Source organism: Trichechus manatus, unplaced genomic scaffold (genome assembly GCF_000243295.1).
Source record: "Trichechus manatus latirostris isolate Lorelei unplaced genomic scaffold, TriManLat1.0 scaffold00057, whole genome shotgun sequence".
In the NCBI taxonomy this organism is placed as follows: Eukaryota; Metazoa; Chordata; class Mammalia; order Sirenia; family Trichechidae; genus Trichechus; species Trichechus manatus.
Genome location: NW_004443993.1, coordinates 10079449 through 10097008, shown reverse-complemented (window position 1 = coordinate 10097008; position 17560 = coordinate 10079449). Strand labels below are relative to the sequence as shown.

Sequence of the window (17560 nt, the reverse complement as noted above, 5' to 3'; positions counted from 1 at the left end):
GGGGTGCCGGTCTGCCCCAGTTGCCCACACCCACCCGCCCACAACGCGGGGTGCTGGTCTGCCCCAGTCGCCTCCAATGTGGGGTGCCAGTCTGCCCCAGTCGCCCACACCCACCCGCCCACAATGCGGGGTGCTGGTCTTCCCAGCCTCCCACAACGCGGGGTGCTGGTCTGCCCCAGCCACCTCCAACGTGGGGTGCTGGTCTGCCCCAGTTGCCCACACCTACCCGCCCACAACACGGGGTGCTGGTCTTCCCAGCCGCCCACAACACGGGGTGCCGGTCTGCCCCAGCCGCCTCCAATGTGGGGTGCCAGTCTGCCCCAGTCGCCCACACCCACCCGCCCACAACGGAAGGTGCTGGTCTGCCCCAGCCGCCTCCAACGTGGGATGCTGGTCTGCCCAGTCGCCCACACCTACCCGCCCACAACACGGGGTGCTGGTCTTCCCAGCCGCCCACAACGCGGGGTGCTGGTCTGCCCCAGTCACCCACACCCACCCGCCCACAACGCGGGGTGCTGGTCTGCCCCAGCTGCCACAACTGCTCATAACACCTGGTGCTGGTCTCCTGTGACTTGTCTCACTTTTTATCATCCGCTCTTCCTGGAGAGATTGGCTTGTGGCCATGAAACAGCGTGATAGTTTACGCTGTTCACTCTCATCTGGTTCTAGAATATTCTGGGGGAGCACGGCTACTCCTTGGCCTCTCCCCCGGGCTGTGCTCACGCACTGGCTTTTGGGCTGTGGAGATGGTGGTGTTGATGGTGTAGGTGCTGGGAGGCCCCGGGACACTCGGCGAGGAAGGGCCTGCCCTCCTTCCCGCCTTCTCCCTGCGCTGCCCCACCCTGTGTCCTGAATGTGGACCACGTCTGTGCGCCGGGGACACGCGCCTTGTCACACAAGAACACCACACCGCCACTCGTCCACTGCCCTCAGGGGGCTGAAGGGCGTCACCTTTTTTTTAATATTTTATTTTATTTTTGATGAAAATATGCACAGCCAAGTCCACGCCCATTCCACGGTTCCCAGACACACAGATTGGTGACCTTGGTGCGTCCTTCCCGTTGTGTCAACAGTCTCGCTAGTTCTGTCCTCACGGTTTCACTTTCACTGACTTAGACGCCCTTGAAGGGCGTCACCTTTGCTGCCAGCAGAGGCGTGGGGACCACCCAGCTGAGCGCGCGGGGCTGCAGGACTGGACTGCACCTGCTTGTCTCCCTCGGCGCCCTGAAACCTGGCCACGAGTCCCGAGGGCCCCGGCCACGCTCCGTGCCCCGACGTGCCCACTCTGTGGAGAGGAGGACCTGCTGTGGCTGGCCTCCTCAGGGACACGGCCCCGCTGTGCTGGCCCGCAGACTGACCCGTGTCTCTGTGCTCTAGGCTTCTTCCCCGGGAGCTCCCAGGGCTGTGACGCCTTCCTGCGCCACAAGATGACCCTTATCTCGCCCATCATCCTCAAGAAGTATGGCATCCCCTTCAGCCGGGTACGTGCCTGTGGAGGGAGGGTGTGGGCAGTGGGCGTGGGCACCCTGGAGAAGGTGCTAGAAGGATGGCAGGTCAAGGGAGGGCCACACTGGCTCAGCCGTCAGCCCCCAGCTCCTCCGTGCGGAAGGAGGGCTGTAGAGGGAGAGGGAAGAGTTGGAAGCGGGTGGGGACTTGTTTTTCCCTTCTCCCTCATGTGCCACCTCGCCTGGTGTGACCAGTGGGGCTGTCCCTTCACAGGGCCCCGCAGTGGGTGGAGCGGGTTGACGTATGGATGTGGGTGGACAGGTGGGCTCCTCCAGCCCCTGGGGGGGCTGCAGGCATCTGAGAGAGGTCACTCCTGGTGGTGACGGCTCAGAGAGGCAGCCACACTCATCCCACATGGGGCCCTGCACTGGCCGGGCAGTGGTTTCTCCCTGAGGCCTGGGGGGAGCCCGCATCTGCTGACGGAGCCACCTCTGACCCACCGGCCTCGGATGCACCTTGGCTCCTCGGCAGTTCCGGGCTCAAGACAGATGTCCCCTTTGGAGTGCTGCCGTGTGTATCCCTCATCTGAATTCCTTCCCAGGAGCCATGGAAGAACCGGGTGGAAGAGCCCTCTGCCCATCCCAGGTGGGAACCTGGGTGTCCTGGACCTCCGGCGCCCAGGGCAGGCTTAGTGCTGGCTTGGGTTGCGCCACCTCTGCACGGCCTCCGTCACATCCTCAGGGAGAGTGAACACCTGCTTAGAAATGAAATATCAGGCTCCCCCCTGCAGCATGGAGACTGTGAACTCATTCAGTTTTCTGCTCCAGAGGCCGCTCCACTTGTCCTTGCGAAAGGCCGTGATGGATGAACTCTGGTTTGCAGACAAACTCTCCATCCGTCCCTGCAGCCGGGGCAGAGGCGGGGCCGGGCCAGGCACTGGCCTTTGCCTTTGTCCCTGCCCCGCAGGACAGCCCCTGGAACTGAGTGGACAAGCCCCAGTGCTGGGATGTGCTCTCCGGGGGAACGGGGGCACGTCTGGGCCCAGGGGTCACAGTGCTCAGGGTGGGCTCAGACGTTCACCCGCTCCGGGCACTTCCTGCCCCACGGGGCCGAGGCCCTCCAGAAAGCCGCCTGCCTGGGGCGAGTCTCCACCAGGCAGCCCAGGCAGGAGCCGCCCCCTGACCACAGCTTGCGGGCTGGGCGGGCAGAGGAGAGCCCTCGCGGGAATCGGTTCTGAAGGTTTCCCAGAAGAGTAATTTGTAAGGAGCAGTGTTGTGATCAGATCCCCCACTTCTCACTCTCCGAAGAGTGTCAGCGAGTCAGGGAAATTGCTTCTGACATTTCAATCAAACTGCTTTCGGCATCGGCGGTGGCGGCTCTGGGACGCCTTCCTGTGTCTGGGCTGGAGACCAGGGCCGGCTCCTCACCATGCTCTCGTGCGTGAGCGCCGGGCCTCTGAGATGCAGCCCCCACCGCCCTCTCCTCCCTCCGCCTTCTGGTCTGAACAGCTTTCCTTTGTTATCAGGGACGACTGCAGGCCCGGCATCGTTCGATGAAGGGGAGGTGTTTCCCTTCTGGGCAGTCTGCTGAGAACTTACTAGAATGCTAGTCCCTGGAGAGGGATTCCTGGGGAACGCATGGTGGGCACCCCTTCCTCCCAAGTCAGTGGCAACGAGCACATCATATATGGAGTATTTGAACATTAACCAGAGGCGGGGCGCCTCCTACCCCCAGAGGGGCTGTGGGCGGCTCAGATGGGGCAGCCACACTCACCCCTGCACAGCCGGGCCCTGCCGTGGCCGGGCAGTGGTTTCTCCCCAGTGCCTGGGGGAGGCTGTGTAGGCTGGCAGAGCCTGCCCTGAGCCGATGGCCTCGGACGCGCTCCAGCCCCTCCACAGCTCTGGGCTCGAGACGAACGAATGTCCCTTTTGGAGCGTGGATCCTTCATCTGAATTCCTGGCAGCCTTCAAATGAGTGACTATCCACACTCCACTTATAAATCTCTGTAACGGTATTTACTTCTCAGAGAAAAAGCAAATCAATAGCCAAGCTTTTTAATAATTAAAAGTGTGTATTTCTGTAATTTGCCATTGACTTCCCCATTTGTTCTGTAAGAGCTTCCCGAAGAAACTGCGTTCCAGCTCTCTCCCTGACGGGCATGCGGGGCCAGCGCTCCCCTCTGTACTGATTACCCCGCTGCATGGCCTATCCATCATCCCTGGTACTTTCTGATTTATGGTCCGGATGCTGCTGACAGCACTGACGCAGAGGACGGGCTGGCGATGAAGACGCTGGGATGTCGATTTCCTGACAGGAGCATAATCTTCCTGTCGTCCTAACTGAACACATCTTCTGTTCCAGTCTTTATTTACGGACGGAGTCACACAGGGTGAACTGGGCCCTAATGTCTGCCCAAGCCCGGCTCGCGGCTGCCACCCACCTCATAGGCCAGTCAGCGTCAGAACGGAGGCAGCCTCTCCACCTCTGGAATTTCAAACTTGGCATCACGGGGACCCTGCTGCCTTCCAGGAAGGCTTCCAGGCACCCGCAGGCCCGAACCTGGTCAGCCTGACCGCGCCGAGCACGAGCCTGGTGCCTGTGGGTGGTGCCGTCTCTGTTTGCTTCCAGGCCCCGTTCTCCACCCTGCTTGCACACGTGGGCCCTGACACCCGAGCGGGGGTGCCACTTGGCACTAGAAGATGAGCTAGGTAAAGCTTCCCAGGGCCAGCTCAGATAGGATAAGAAAATCAGTAATGGCATGTTTTAAAAAAATCCCCAAACCTTCTTTTTATTTGGCGCCTATTTCATGACGCTCTAAGACCTGCAGGCAGAAGCCGGCCCAGAGGATCCTCGCCACCAGGGACACCGTGGCCCTAACCTCAGAGGTGTTGCTGGGGGGCATTCGTAGCTGGAGACTTTTCGAACACACACGTTCCCTCCCCAGCCCCACCTCGGCAGTGAGCTTCCTTCCGCCACACGCACTTGTCACTTGGAAACGAATTCAAAAACATAACTTAATGCACACTGACTCCTCGTGATTGGTGCAATTAATTATTGGGAAAGAAAAATATCTCGGTGTTCGTAAGGACTGGCTTTTCTCCAAGCTCTGTCAGCTTTGATTGATTTTTGACTCTACAGCTGGCTTCTTGAAGACTCACTCCCCCAGCTCCTGCCACTCACTCTCGCCCTGCCAGGGTGTTGGCTTCTTTTTGGTTACTTACATGAATCCAGCGATTTCTACTCATCTCTCTGGGGAATAAATAAAGATTAGCAGGCCCGAGAACTCCTACAAATCAACAATAGAAAGATGGTTAACCCAGTAAACATGAGTAAAAGACTTGAGCGGACACTTGACGAAAGGAAATATGCAAATGGCCCACATGGTATGGCGTTCAGCGTCAGCAGACGTCAGGGAAACGCAAGTACAGCCCCAAGGAGACCACTGCACGCCCACAAGGATGGAGAAAGTGAAAAACACCACCACCGAATCCTGGCGAGGAGGCAGAGCAACCGGAACTCTCATTTGGAGCTAATGATGCAGCCACTGTGCAGTGTCTGAGAAAGTTAAACATATACTTAAACCCTATGATGCAGCAATACCACTTCTAGATATATTTGCTGAAGAGAAATTATAATGTTTACAAAAAGGTTAAACCAGAAAGGGTGTGTGGCAGGGTTGTATCTTCTCACCTTACGTATGCAGTCTGTACGCTGAACAAATAATCCGTGACGTTGGACTGTATGAAGAAGAACGCAGCATAAGGATTGGAGGAAGACTTGGTAACAACCTGCGATAATATGCAGATGACACAACCTTGCTTCCCAAAATTGAAGAGGACTTGAAGCACTTACTGATGAAAGTCAAAGACTGCAGCCTTCAGTATGGATTCTGCCTCAGTGTGAAGAAAACAAAAGTCCTCACCAGTAAACAACATCGTGATAAATGGAGAAGAAATTTAAGTTGTCAGCGGTTTCATCTCTACTTGGATCAACAATCAGTACCCATGGAAGCAGCAGTTAAGAAAGCAAATGACGTGTAACACTGGGCAAATCTGCTGCAAAGGGCCTCTTTAAAGTTCTGAAAAGCAAAGACGTCATTTTGATGACTAAGGTGCGCCTGACCCATGCATGTGAAAGCTGGAGAATGAAAACAGAAGACATTTGAATTGTGCTGTTGGTGAAGAACACTGAATATACCATGGACTGCCAAAAGAACGGACGAATCTGTCTTAGGAGAAATATAAGCGGAATGCTCCTTAGAAGCCAGGATGACGAGACTTTGGCTCACTTACTTTGGACATGTAACGAGGAAAGGCCTATTGCTAGAAAAGGATGTCATGTTTGGTAAAAATGGAGGGGCAGCAAACACGAGGGAAACCTTCATGAGACAGATTGATACAATAGCTGCAACAATGGGCTGAAACGTACCAACGATCATGAAGATGGCGCAGGACTGGGCCACGTTTAGTTCTGTTACACGTGAGGTCACCGTGAGCAGGCGCTGACTCCATCGCAACCAACCGCAGCAACAACAACCGAAAGATTTGTACACAAGTGTTCCCAGCAGCTTCGTTCGTGAGAGCCCCAAACTGGGAACAGTCCAAGTGTCCATCAGTAGGAGAATGGATACCTAAATGGGGACAGAGCCATGGGATGAATGTTGAGGGCAGAACTGTGTCCCCCAGAAAGATCTGATCAAGTCCTAAGCCCTGCTACCTGTGAATGTGACTGTGTTCAGAAATAGGGTCTTTGCGGATAGAGTGACGCTAAGGTGGGGCTGTAGTGGAGTAGGGTGGGCCCTGATCCAGTGACGGGCGTTCTAGTAAGAGAGGAGAAGAGACACAGAGACAGGCACAGGGGAGGAGGGCCACGTGAAGGCGGAGGCACAGATTGGAGTGATGTAGCTACAAGGCAAAGAACACCAAGGACTGGACTGCCGGCCAACACCCTGATTTCAGACTTCTGGCCTCCAGAACGGCCAGATGACAAATGTATCTTGATTTAAGCCCCTAGTTTGTGGTACTTTGCTGAGGGAGCCCTAGGAAACCAATTGAATGGAATACAGTTTAGCGGTAAAAAGGAACGAGCTACTGGTGGACACCTTCCATGACGGACAAGTCCCAGGATGAGGCTCAGAGCTGTCATGCCGAGCGAACGAAGCCAGATGAAGCGGACGCACTGTACAAGCGCCTTATACGGAGCTCTAGAGAGAGCTGCTGTCTGTCATGAAGAGAAGCACGGGGTGGTAGAGGGTGGGGGATCACCTGGCAGACGGCTGGGGGATCTGTCCTGGGTGCTGGAAATGGTCTGTTCCAGCTCTGGGTGGGGTTACACGGGTGTATCCCATGCCCAGAACCTGCTGACCCGAACAACACCCAGGACCCGTGTGTTTTACCACCTGTTAAAGGAAAAAAAAGACGAACCCCTGAAACTGCTGCCCTGAGATCATCTTTAAACCTTAAACCAAAATTGTCCCCTGAAGTCTATTTTAAACCGAGCGATAGAAAAAACACCAAACCTGTTGCCATCGAGTCGATTCCGACTCCTAGGGATCGTATAGGACAGAGTAGAGCTGCCCCGTAGGGTTTCCAAGGAGCAGCTGGAGGATTCGAACTGCTGTCCTTTAGGTTAGCAGCTGAGCTCTTAACCACTGTGCCACCAGGGCTCCAAACGATAGTTTAGCTTAATTAGTAAAGAATGTCTGCCTTGAGCATTGTGCTCTTTTAAAGAACTGTCTATATGGGATCAAATGGACAACAGCACCTTGAAAGGTTAGATGGGAAGCTTAGGGGGCAGTGAGTTCATGTTAATGGGGGAGGAACAGCTCAGAAAAGGAGGGTGAGAACGGTTACACAACTTGAAGAGTGTGATCAGTGTCACTGAATTGTACATGGAGAAATTGCTGAAAGGGTGTGTTTAGCTATGTATATTTTTAACAACATCAACAATAAAAAATTCTTTTAAATTAAAAAGAAAGAAGTGTCCACTAGACTTCATAGGGAGTCCCTGTTGCTCCCTGAGCCTCAGTTTCCACATCTAGGAGTTGGGCCCCAGCCCCACCTTAGGAGGCAGGTGTGGAAGTGGAGACCTTGCGGACAAAGTGTCTCCCCTGAGTCCCGGGCCCAACATGGGGTGACAGTGACCACTGTCCTTGTTGTCAGCCTTTCTGAACTGCCGTCTTTTGAATCACTTCCGTTTTGATCGCTGAGGTTGATTGATTTCATTTCCTGACGGGGTCAGCCATCAGCGGTAGAGGTGGGGCTGGTCAGTGTGGGTACCTGCAGCGTCCCTCCCTGGAGGCTGCACCCCCAACCCAACCGCCGACTTCTTCAGCACTGGAGGCTGTTCCAGGAAGTCTGATGTCATGGAGGGCCCCCCGGCCTGTCACCCCTATTGCCTCAGTTTGGGGGTGTTTCAGAGACCTGATCAGAGTCTGGTTGTCCAAGCCATTTTGAACTGGATGTCGAACCATCAGCGCATTCCGCAAAGGTTTGATTGGTGACATAATGTTCTCCTGACCCACTGCTGTCTCCTCGGTCTCCCGGGCCTCATCCGGGAGGGCCCCCTGCTCAGGCTGTAATCAAAAGATTCTGTGCTCCGGAGGGTGAAGGGCCTTATGTCATCCTCCAGGAATGTTCTGTGCCTGTGACCTGCTGTACCTCCTCCTGCAAGGCAGACAGTCTACTGTGTGCGCAACCCCGTCTCGTTCTCTGGAGGGCTGTGCAGCTGCCACCAGCACCCCCCCATATCCGTCCCCCCCAAAGGTCTCAAAACACCAAGCTGTGGACGTGAGACACAGCAAAGCGACCTCCGAAGCAGGAGACCCCCCCCTCACTGCAAACGTTCCCCACGAGAAGCACCTGCAGTTGTAGAAGGCATTGGAGTCTGTGTAGTGCTAAGTGTGTTTGTCATCTTGGGGCTGGGTCAGGGCATGGGCTGGCTGGCCCAGGTGTGCTTGAGTGAGCTCCTGGGGGTGCTGGGGGCAGAGCCATTGGCCTGGGCTGCTAGCCGCACCTCCTCTGGAAGCCATGCGGGAAACTGGGCCACAGCCGTGGTTCTGCAGGGCGGCCTTGGCGTCCAGAGCTCCTCGGGCTGGTGAAGTCCTGGCCCCTGGCACGCGTCCAGGCCCTTCAGCCCAGGCCCCTCTGTTCTTGCTCCGGGTTCCCAGCCCCCCTCGGCACAGCCCGTCCCCGGCCCAACGCTGCTTCCAGTCTCCACACCGCACACTGACTGCGTCCATTGCAACCCTGGGCTTCATCCCTCACCCGCTGACCTGTCTCCCCAGATCACGCAGGAGGCCGGGGAGTTCATGATCACGTTTCCCTATGGCTACCACGCTGGATTCAACCACGGATTCAACTGCGCGGAATCCACCAATTTTGCCACGCTGCGGTGGATCGATTACGGCAAAGTGGCCACTCAGGTAAGCGCCCTCGGGCTCTGCAGGTGGGTCCAAGCGGAGGCTGAGGCTGCCTGCCCCCCTGCTCCAGAGCCGGGCCAGGCTGTGCTTCCCGCAGTTGATCCTCAGTCTGTTTCTGGAATCATCTGAGAACTTGTCACTGAACGTTCCTCGCCCTGAGGAAGGTTAGGTGGACGTGTGGCTGCCCCAAGGCCAGTCTGCAGCGTGTTCCGCTTCCCAGCAGCCCCCAGGTTGGCCGGACTGCACTCCATCTCGGGGGGCAGGGACTCAGCTGCACCATCGTCCCCTCCTTCTCCTGCCAGCCCTGTGGACACAGTCCAGCCTGTGGGTCCTGAGGATGGGGGTTGACCCTTTATAGTTGACAAGCTCACTGCTGATAGAGACGCCATCCTGTGCCCATGAGCGGCTGCCTGCCACCTTTTCCTTCTGTCTGCCCGGTCAGGATTTTTCCATAGAAGGTGCCAGGGGGTGGGCAGGCCCCTAGCCGTGTCCGACACTGGGGCTTCCTGCCAACATGGCACCCCCTGGAGGGCGAGAAGACGTGTTTAATTTTCTCTGGTCGTTCTCCATCCCTGGTCTCAGAGGGCCTAAGATGAGCCATAGGGCTGCTATCTGAATGAGTCTTGTCCTCACATCCTCTTGGCTCTGCCAGCACGTCTGTCCTTGGCGGATTTAGTGACAGTTTGGAGGGCATGTGAGGCCACGTGATGGACTCCACCAAGCCGTCTGCCCCCACCTTGTGCATCTCTGCCTTGTGCTTACTTGGAGTGGCCTTGGAGGTCTAGGTGACAGGGATGTGGACAGGGCTGTGAGCTCTGAGCCCCCCCAGAAAGGGGGGGTGAAGGAACCTGGAGTGGGGGGTACCTGGGCAGCAGTGGGCCGAGGCCCCCCCACCGCAGATGGTCATAGCCTGGCATTAGGTGCTTGCTGTGGCCACCCTGGAGGGACGGTGAGCGCCTCCCACCCAGCGTGGGGTGGGCCCTTGGCCTGGTTTTTGGGTGTTCTTTAGGGTGCGGTGGGCAGATGGCCCAGCCCATTGAGCCCTGTTTTCTTCACAGCGCAACAGCGCCGCTCACTCCCTTACTGTGGCTTGCTGTGCTTCGGGGCCACATGGCCCCCAGGACCTAGCAGGACGGCAGCGTCCCTGCCTGCTGACCCCACCGAGTGGAAGCCAGACGCTTCCTCCAAGCCTCCCGAAGGCAGAGTCGCTGGCTCCTCCGAGGAGTCGCCTCCGGGTCACGGCCCCGGAAAGGGGCAAGCTGTGGTCTGGTAGCCAGATCCGGGAGGGGGCAGACTGTATGGGAGGACATCTGTAGGGCCCGGATCCTGATCTGTTTAGCATTTTCCAGACTTCAGACTTGTGCAAAAGAGGGTCTAGAGAGCACTGTCCAGTATGGCGGCCGCTGGGCGCATGTGGCTGCCAAGGCCTTGAAATGTGGCTGGAGAAAACCAGAATATGCTGGGAGCAGAAGAGAGTCCCTGGGTGGCTCAGATGGTGGGTCGGCTGCTAACTGAAAGGTTGGAGGTTCGAGTCCACCCAGAGGTGCCTTGGAAGAAAGGCCTGATGATCCACTTCTGAAAAATCAGCCCTTGAAAACCCTATAGAGCACAGTTCTACTCTGACACACATGGGGTGCCATGAGTAGGGTCAACTCCATGGCAGCTGGTTTGGCTTGGTTTGGGTGAGTGTAAAACGCTCACCAGGTTTCGAAGACTGAGAAAGTTACAGGGAATGTAGGTAGCATATCACAGGGAAAATGTGTGTCTGTCACTGACACAGACTGTTACTTCCTAATCTTGTGTTGTTAGGTGCCATCGAGTTGATTCTGACTCATAGCGACCCTATAGGACAGAGTATAACTGCCGCATGGGGTTTTCTAGGCTGTAATCTTTAAGAGCAGTTCACCAGGTCTTTCTCCCTTGGAATCACTAGTGGGTTCAAACTGCTGGCCAAGCGCTTAACCACTGTGCCACAAGGGCTCCTTACTTTCCAACAGACTGGGTTAAAATATATTACTAAAGTGAGCCCCACCTTTCTTCCCGTTCCTTTGAATGTGGCTACTGTAAAATTTAAACGACATAAGTGGCGTGCATGATGCTTCTGCTGCGCAACACGGGGCTAGACGAATCGGCTGACCTTTATTTTCCTAATTTTCGTGTTTCTCCGATTTCTCTGTTTCGGTGCAATTTAACAAGAAAATGGACTTTGTGGCGGGGGGTGTGGGGGTGGGACGCTTGAGAGATGTTCTGGGGATTTAAAAGTGTTGGGCTTTTCCACTGAATTCAGAAAATAGTGGTGGAGGTTAATCCTTCCGGAGCCCCCGGGGTTCGCCCAGAGAGAAGAGATACTAAGAGTCAGGCTGTTCCCTTTCTGTTGTAACCAGGTAGACCAGTTGCTGGGAGTTAACCCGGATTCATGGCGACCCTGTGTGTGTCAGAGCAGAACTGGGCCAGAAGTCTCATTTCAGGGTGCTGGCTGTACCGGAAGGCCGTCTCTGTCGGCTCTGGGGGAAGGTCTTTGTTTCAGCTTCTGTTCCTTGGCTCCTTGGCGATCTCCGCGTGGCATCTGTCTTCCCCCATTTGTGCTCCTGTGCCTAAGCTGCTCCTTTCATATCCCAAAAGCGATTGGCTTAAGACACACCCTACACCAATATGGCCTCATTACCATAACACAGAAACCCTGTCTCCAGATGGGATTCTGTCTGCAAGTGTAGGGGTTATGGTTTACAACACGTATTTTTGAGAGACACAATTGCATCATTAACATTGTGTTCAGTAGCTGATTTTCCAGAAGTAGATCACCAGGCCTTTCTTTTGATGTGGCTCTGGGTGGACTTGATCCTCTGACCTTTCAGTTAGCAGCTGAGCATTGAACCCTTTGCATCACCCAGGGGCTTTTGATCTAAAGGAGTAATTAAACATCTGGGGGCTTTGGCCTTTGGAGGGTGTGTGGTTTTCATTTGTTTGCACAACTGCGGGGCCAGGTCAGGTGAGAGGGTTGGAGCAGCGTGAATCAGTGAATTCAGTGGTGTTCCATCCCCTGCATTGCGGCCCAAGTCCAAGCGCAAATGCGGATTGAGACATGAATAGGGCCGGGACTTGTCCTGAGGGCGCCGTCAGAGCTTCGCTGCCGGGCCGGCAGGGACTGTCCAGATATTAAAAGCAATTTTGGGCTCAGCCATGTGTTCACAAACAAGTGACATTTGGGAAGTGCAGCCTGAGATTGGGCCTCCACGCTTACGTTGTTAGGCGGTGTAGCGTGAAATTACTGAACGAGCGGCGTGCAGCACTTCGAGCAAGCCAGGGGTTCAAGGCGGGCGTCCAGGCTTTGGGCAGCCTCTGCATGGCCAGGTTTGGCCAGGTCGGGCAGGGACAGGGGACCTTAGCCTGCGAATTGCCATTAGTCACAAGGTGTCCATGGTGGTCGGCACGTCACCTGTCGGGCTTTTTGGTAGTAAACTGGGACAGCCCGTTTGTTGTCCCTGTATACACCAGGCTGCAGGGGCTGTTAATGCATCTCACCTTCTAGACAACAGATTGGAAATCGCTCAGACTGAGGCGATTGGTGGCTTCTCCCAGTCCTGCCACTGGATCCTTCTTTACTGCTGAACATGACCTCTCTCCCTCCTGCAAGCGGAGCTCTGCCTGGCCCCCCACTTGTGTGAGGGGCCCGTTTTCCTTGTAGCACATGCACTTGAGGGTGATCAAGGAGGAGAATCTCCAGTTCCTAGACCTTTGTCATTGTTAGTTGCCATTCAGTTAGCTCCAGCTCAGAGCGAAATGGCGCCTGGTCCTGCACCATCTTCAGGGTCGTTTTGTCTGCTCCGTGGTTGCGGCCACTGTGTATTCTGAGCGCCTTCCAACCTGGGGGCTCATCTTCCAGCACTGTATTGGACAGTGTTCTGTTGTGATCCAAGGGTTTTCATTGGCTGATTTTTGGTAGCAGATCACCAGGCCTTTCTTACTAGTCTGAGTCTGAAAGCTCCACTGAAACCTGCCCACCATGGGTGACCTGCTGGTGTTTGCACAGGGGCCATGCTGATCTTCTCTGTATTGTCCCAATTTTAGTATATGGGCTGCTGAAGTGAAAAGATGTGGAACACTTCACGAATTTGTGTGTCATCTTTGGACCCTGCTGATACTTGAGGTACCAGTGGCATAGCTCCCGGCATCCTAGCAACCCTCAGGTGACCACAGTACAACAAACTGATGGATGGCTGGTGGTCCTAGACCTTAGGGACTGTTCAAAAGCCTTCCTTAGACCCCCAGGAACTCCTTCCTCACTGCACTGTCCCTCTCGTGTCATTCTGCCTCTGCTCAGGAGCTAAGAAATTCAAAGCCAGACTCTTACATCCGGCTGCTCAATGCGGATTTCAGGTACCTGCGCATTTTCTTCTTTTAGCACGGGGGCCAGCGAGCTACAGCCTGTGGATCTGGCGGGCTGCCTGCTTTCCTGCGCTCTGCAAACCGAGAATGAGGTTTACATTTTTAAAGGGTTGGACAAAAAAAAACAAAAGAAAAATAATATGTGACATATGAGAATGATATAAAACTCACATTTAAGTGTACATAAAGTTTTATTGGTATTCGGCCGCACCCATTCGTTGACACATCGTCTGCAGCTGGAGTCAGTCCCTGAGTGGTGCAGTGAACACGCTGGGCTGCTAACCGAAAGATAGGAGGTTCGAGTCTTACCAGAGGCACCTTGGAAGAAGGGATTGGTAATCTACTTCCAAAACGACAACCTTTGAAAACTCTATGGAACACAGTTCTACTCTGAGACGCATGGGGTCGTCAGGAGTCGGAATCAACTCCACGGCAGCTGGTAGTGGTGTTGGCTTTTGCCCTGTAGTCTCAGAGGGGAGTAGTCACAACCGAGACCATACAACCTGCAAAACTTAAAATAGTGACTGTTCGACCCTCACAGGAAAAGTTTGCTGCCCCTGGTCTAGAGGGTCACAGGCATCTGAGGGGGTGCTGGCCTTTCCTGCTTGCCCAGCACCTTCGGGGCTCTCCGAGCAAACAGTCACCTCCTTCACTCTTCCCTAAACCCCCAGGGTCTCTGGCATCAGAGGGGGGCTCCTGCATGCAGGCGTTTGCCTGACCTCTGACCCCCACACCCAGGGCCAGTGCTGCTGCCTCCAGAGTTAGGTACAGACCGAAAAGGGCCGGTAGCTGTGGCCGCTCACCTGCCGCACGCCCTGCCCCAGGGCCACCCCGCTGTCTGCCGCCGCCACCTCTGCAGGACAGAGGGCCCTCGGGGCTCCTTGCCTTTGCCCCACCAGCCATGGACACTGTGTCACTGAATGGGTGTGTGGCTGTGTCAAGAAAACTTAGTTCATGCACCCTGAAACGTGGATTCCATACTGATTTTACATCACATGTTATTCGTCTTTAGATTTTTTTTTTGTCTAACCCTTTAAACATGTCAAATTCCGGGAAGGAGGTCTCCCTGCCATGGAAGGAATCCATTTGCAGCCTCTCTGCTCTTGTCCCTCCTGCCCTTCCCATGGCGGCAGGCCTGGCGCTCACCAGCTGGTGGGGCCTGAGCAGCCGAGGCTGGCATTTGCCACGCAGCCCTGGCATCCTGTCAGTGAGCGCAGCAGCAGAATGCTCAGCCTCCGTTGGAGGCCGTTGTCAAGTTGGGAGACAGTATTTACTCCTGTGGAGTGTTTTCCCTTCCCCAGCCGCTTTCCCGCCATTAACCCTCATTACCCATCTGTGCGGCAGGTGGCACCGCCACCCACCTCTGGAGGAGAGGCCCGTGCCAGTTTCCAGGGCTGCCGTCCGCCCCCGGCCTGTGCCCTCACCGGGCCCCACAGTGAAAGCGGGGCCCAGCCCCTGGGTGCTCCGAGTGCCTCAGAGGGACCCCCTCAGCCCCAGTATGATTGGAACTCGGCGCTACCTGGAGCCCTGAGTTTCCCACTTGTGACGGGGGCGCTCTTTCCTAGAGCCTATCTTCAGGATTGAATGGAAAAAGACTGGGAGGCCACTGTGGGTGGGACGTCGTGTTCCCATGGCAGCATCCCCAGCCCCCTGGTGACACTGGCTCTGTGGTCTAATCAGGGCTTCTCAGCCTTGGCACTGCTGACGTTTTGTTCCAGATCCTTCTCTGGGGTGGGGCCACCTGTGCACTGTAGAGTGTTGAGCAGCATCCCTGGCCTCCCCCCTCCCCGCATCATGACAACTGCGAACATCCCCAGGCACCACCCAGTGTCCTCTGGGGGCAGAACCGCCCAGGTGAGAACCACTTTTCTCGCTTTGACGATGAAGGAAGTGGTTAGTGCAGCTCCGAGTTATGGATGGAGGCCCTGGGTGGTGCAGGTTAAGCCCTTGGCTGCTAGCCAAAAGGTTGGTTGTTCGAGTCCACCCAGGGGCACCGCAGAAGAAAGGCCTGGTGATCTACTTCCGAAAGCCCAGCCATTGAGAACCCTGCGGAGCACAGTTCTTCTCTGACACACGTGGGGTTGCCACCGGGAGGAATCAGCAATAACTGGTTTTTAACCTCTGGGCCATCTTTTCCTAGCGGAAGGGCAGCTTTTGTTTGCTGTGGCCGACAGCCCGGGTGTGCAGAGTCCCGTAAGCTCTGCTGAGGTCCCATCTCCCAGAGCCGGGAAGCCTGGCCCAGCAGCCTCACTTGATAGGCCCCTACATCGGGGAGCCGGGGGAGGTCCCCGGGTCGGGGCCGTGGGTTTCATCAGCCCCACGTGCTCCTCAGCTGTGGAGGGACCTTGGGTGGAGATGCAAGGGTGTGGGGTGAGGGCTGTGCACGGGGTGGGTGTCACCCTGCTCTGCAGGTATCGCTGCTTTCAGGAGAGAATGTCGGGAGCGTGGTGATGCCCCGTGTGGGAATTCACAGTTCTCTACCAGCCTGTTCATCTTGTTTCCTGCGGGCAGAGTGGCGAGTCTCCCGCCTGGTCTCTCACGGTGGTCCCTGCGGGCAGGGCAGCGAGTCTCCCGCCTGGTCTCTCACCGTGGAGTCGGGCCCTGCTCTGCGGGGAGAGGGCAGGGAGCCTGTGTGCCGGCGGCCAGGGTGGGTGCCATCATGGGCGTCCCAGGTGTTTCCTGGGCAGAAGGAGGGGGCTGCACTCTGCCCTGGAGCGGTGGGTCCCTGTCCCTGGGAGCAAGGTGCCACAGCTGAACCACTCAAACCCAGCGCCCAGTGATCCTGCGAAAGCTGCCGCACCCTTGTCTTTAACTCCACTGTGGTTTCTGGGCCCCGTGGGCCACACGCTACGTCACTGTGGATGCAAACCCACAAGGTGTGGCGCATGGGGAACGCCGGCCTGGGCTGCCATCCGGAGGAGAGAGGGAGGGAGAGCGCCCCGCACCCACTGCAGCCGGAGGAATGAGTAGCGAGGGCCTCTGCCTTCATTAATCCGGACCTGGGCCGTTGCCTGTGGGTGGGGGGATGGGGGGGTGCTGAGCCAAGACCACTGGGGCCCCCAGGGGGACCTGGAGGCTGCTGGGGAGGAGCTGCGACCCCTCAAGCTGGAGGCTGTGATTATAGGGACAGATGGACAGCAGAAGGGCTTTATATTCTCAAGGTGGGGGAGATGCTCCTGCTAGCTTCATCACCAACTGGGGTAAGGGAAAAGGGGGAAGATACCCACTGTGGAAAATTTCGAGAATAAGGCAAGGCAAAGAGGAGGAAACAGACTTTTCAAAATCCTGCTCCCCACTCAGCCATGAAAAGAAGTGGTGCTCTGATTTATGCTGTGACGTGGATAAACCTTGAAAATGTGCTCAGTGGCGGAAGCCAGCCACAGGCGGCCACGGCGCGCCTGATCCCCCTGATCTGAAATGCCCTGAGCGGGTGTTCCAGTAGGGATTGTGACGATGCTGTCGCAACTCTGAATATACTGAAAACCACTGGGCTGTCCACTTTCAAAGGGCACACTGCATGGTGTGTGAATTCTATCTCATAAGGTTGTTAAAGGAAAAAAGGAAAAACCTCCATACCATCATCTTTAGTTCCTAAGGAATCGGGAAAGATAATCCGGTAGGAAAATGAGCAAAAGGGACATTCAGGCAACTCACCGAAGCAGCAACGCGAAGGGTGTTGATAGATTTAAAAGAGACTGCTTACACCCAGGAAGCAAGGACTGTTATTTTATATCCCACAAACACTGGAGCATGTATTACGCAGGAGGCAAATTAACCCACCACTTGCCATCAAGTCAACCCTGACTCCTGGTGACCCCTGTGTGTCAGAGTGGAACCGTGTTCCACAGGGTTTTCAGTAACTGCTTTTTCGGAAGCAGATCACCAGGGCTTTCTTCCGAGGCACCTCTGGATGGTCCCGAACTGCCAACCTTTCGGTTAACAGTCAAGCGAGTTCACCGTTTGCACCACCCAGAGAATCCAGGAGGCAAATTAAACACCAGTGAAATCACGTTTTATCCATCAGAGTGGGAGAGGTGTCTTGAAAGTGGGAGACCCAAGGAGCCGAGGGTGTGGGGCCCCAGACCCAGTTCTGGGTGCTCTAGGGCTGTAAACGGGGCAGCCTGTGGAGGTCGGTCAGCATCAGTTTCACATGTGTGTGCCCTTTGGTGCTGCGGTTCTTTCTCTGAAGCAAGCGTTGCAGTCTCTCGAGCGAGGACGTCACCGCATCGCTAGCTCCGGCGGTGGGCAGTTCTCGAGCGGGGACGTCACCGCATCGCTAGCTCCGGCGGTGGGCAGTTCTCGAGCGGG

The 17560-nt window shown here is 55.9% G+C and overlaps 1 protein-coding gene and 1 pseudogene across 1 annotated transcript in view; one reads left to right on the top strand and one right to left on the bottom strand.

The window, feature by feature from the left end:
• Positions 1-17560, top strand: part of KDM4B (lysine demethylase 4B) — a 156858-nt gene that overhangs the window by 63462 nt on the left and 75836 nt on the right. The window contains exons 7-8 of the mRNA XM_023733274.1: positions 1378-1481; positions 8732-8869. Coding sequence (XP_023589042.1) covers positions 1378-1481; positions 8732-8869 — 242 coding nt within the window. The remainder of the gene's footprint in view (positions 1-1377; positions 1482-8731; positions 8870-17560) is intronic.
• LOC111820973 (uncharacterized) lies at positions 12889-12954 on the bottom strand (annotated as a pseudogene).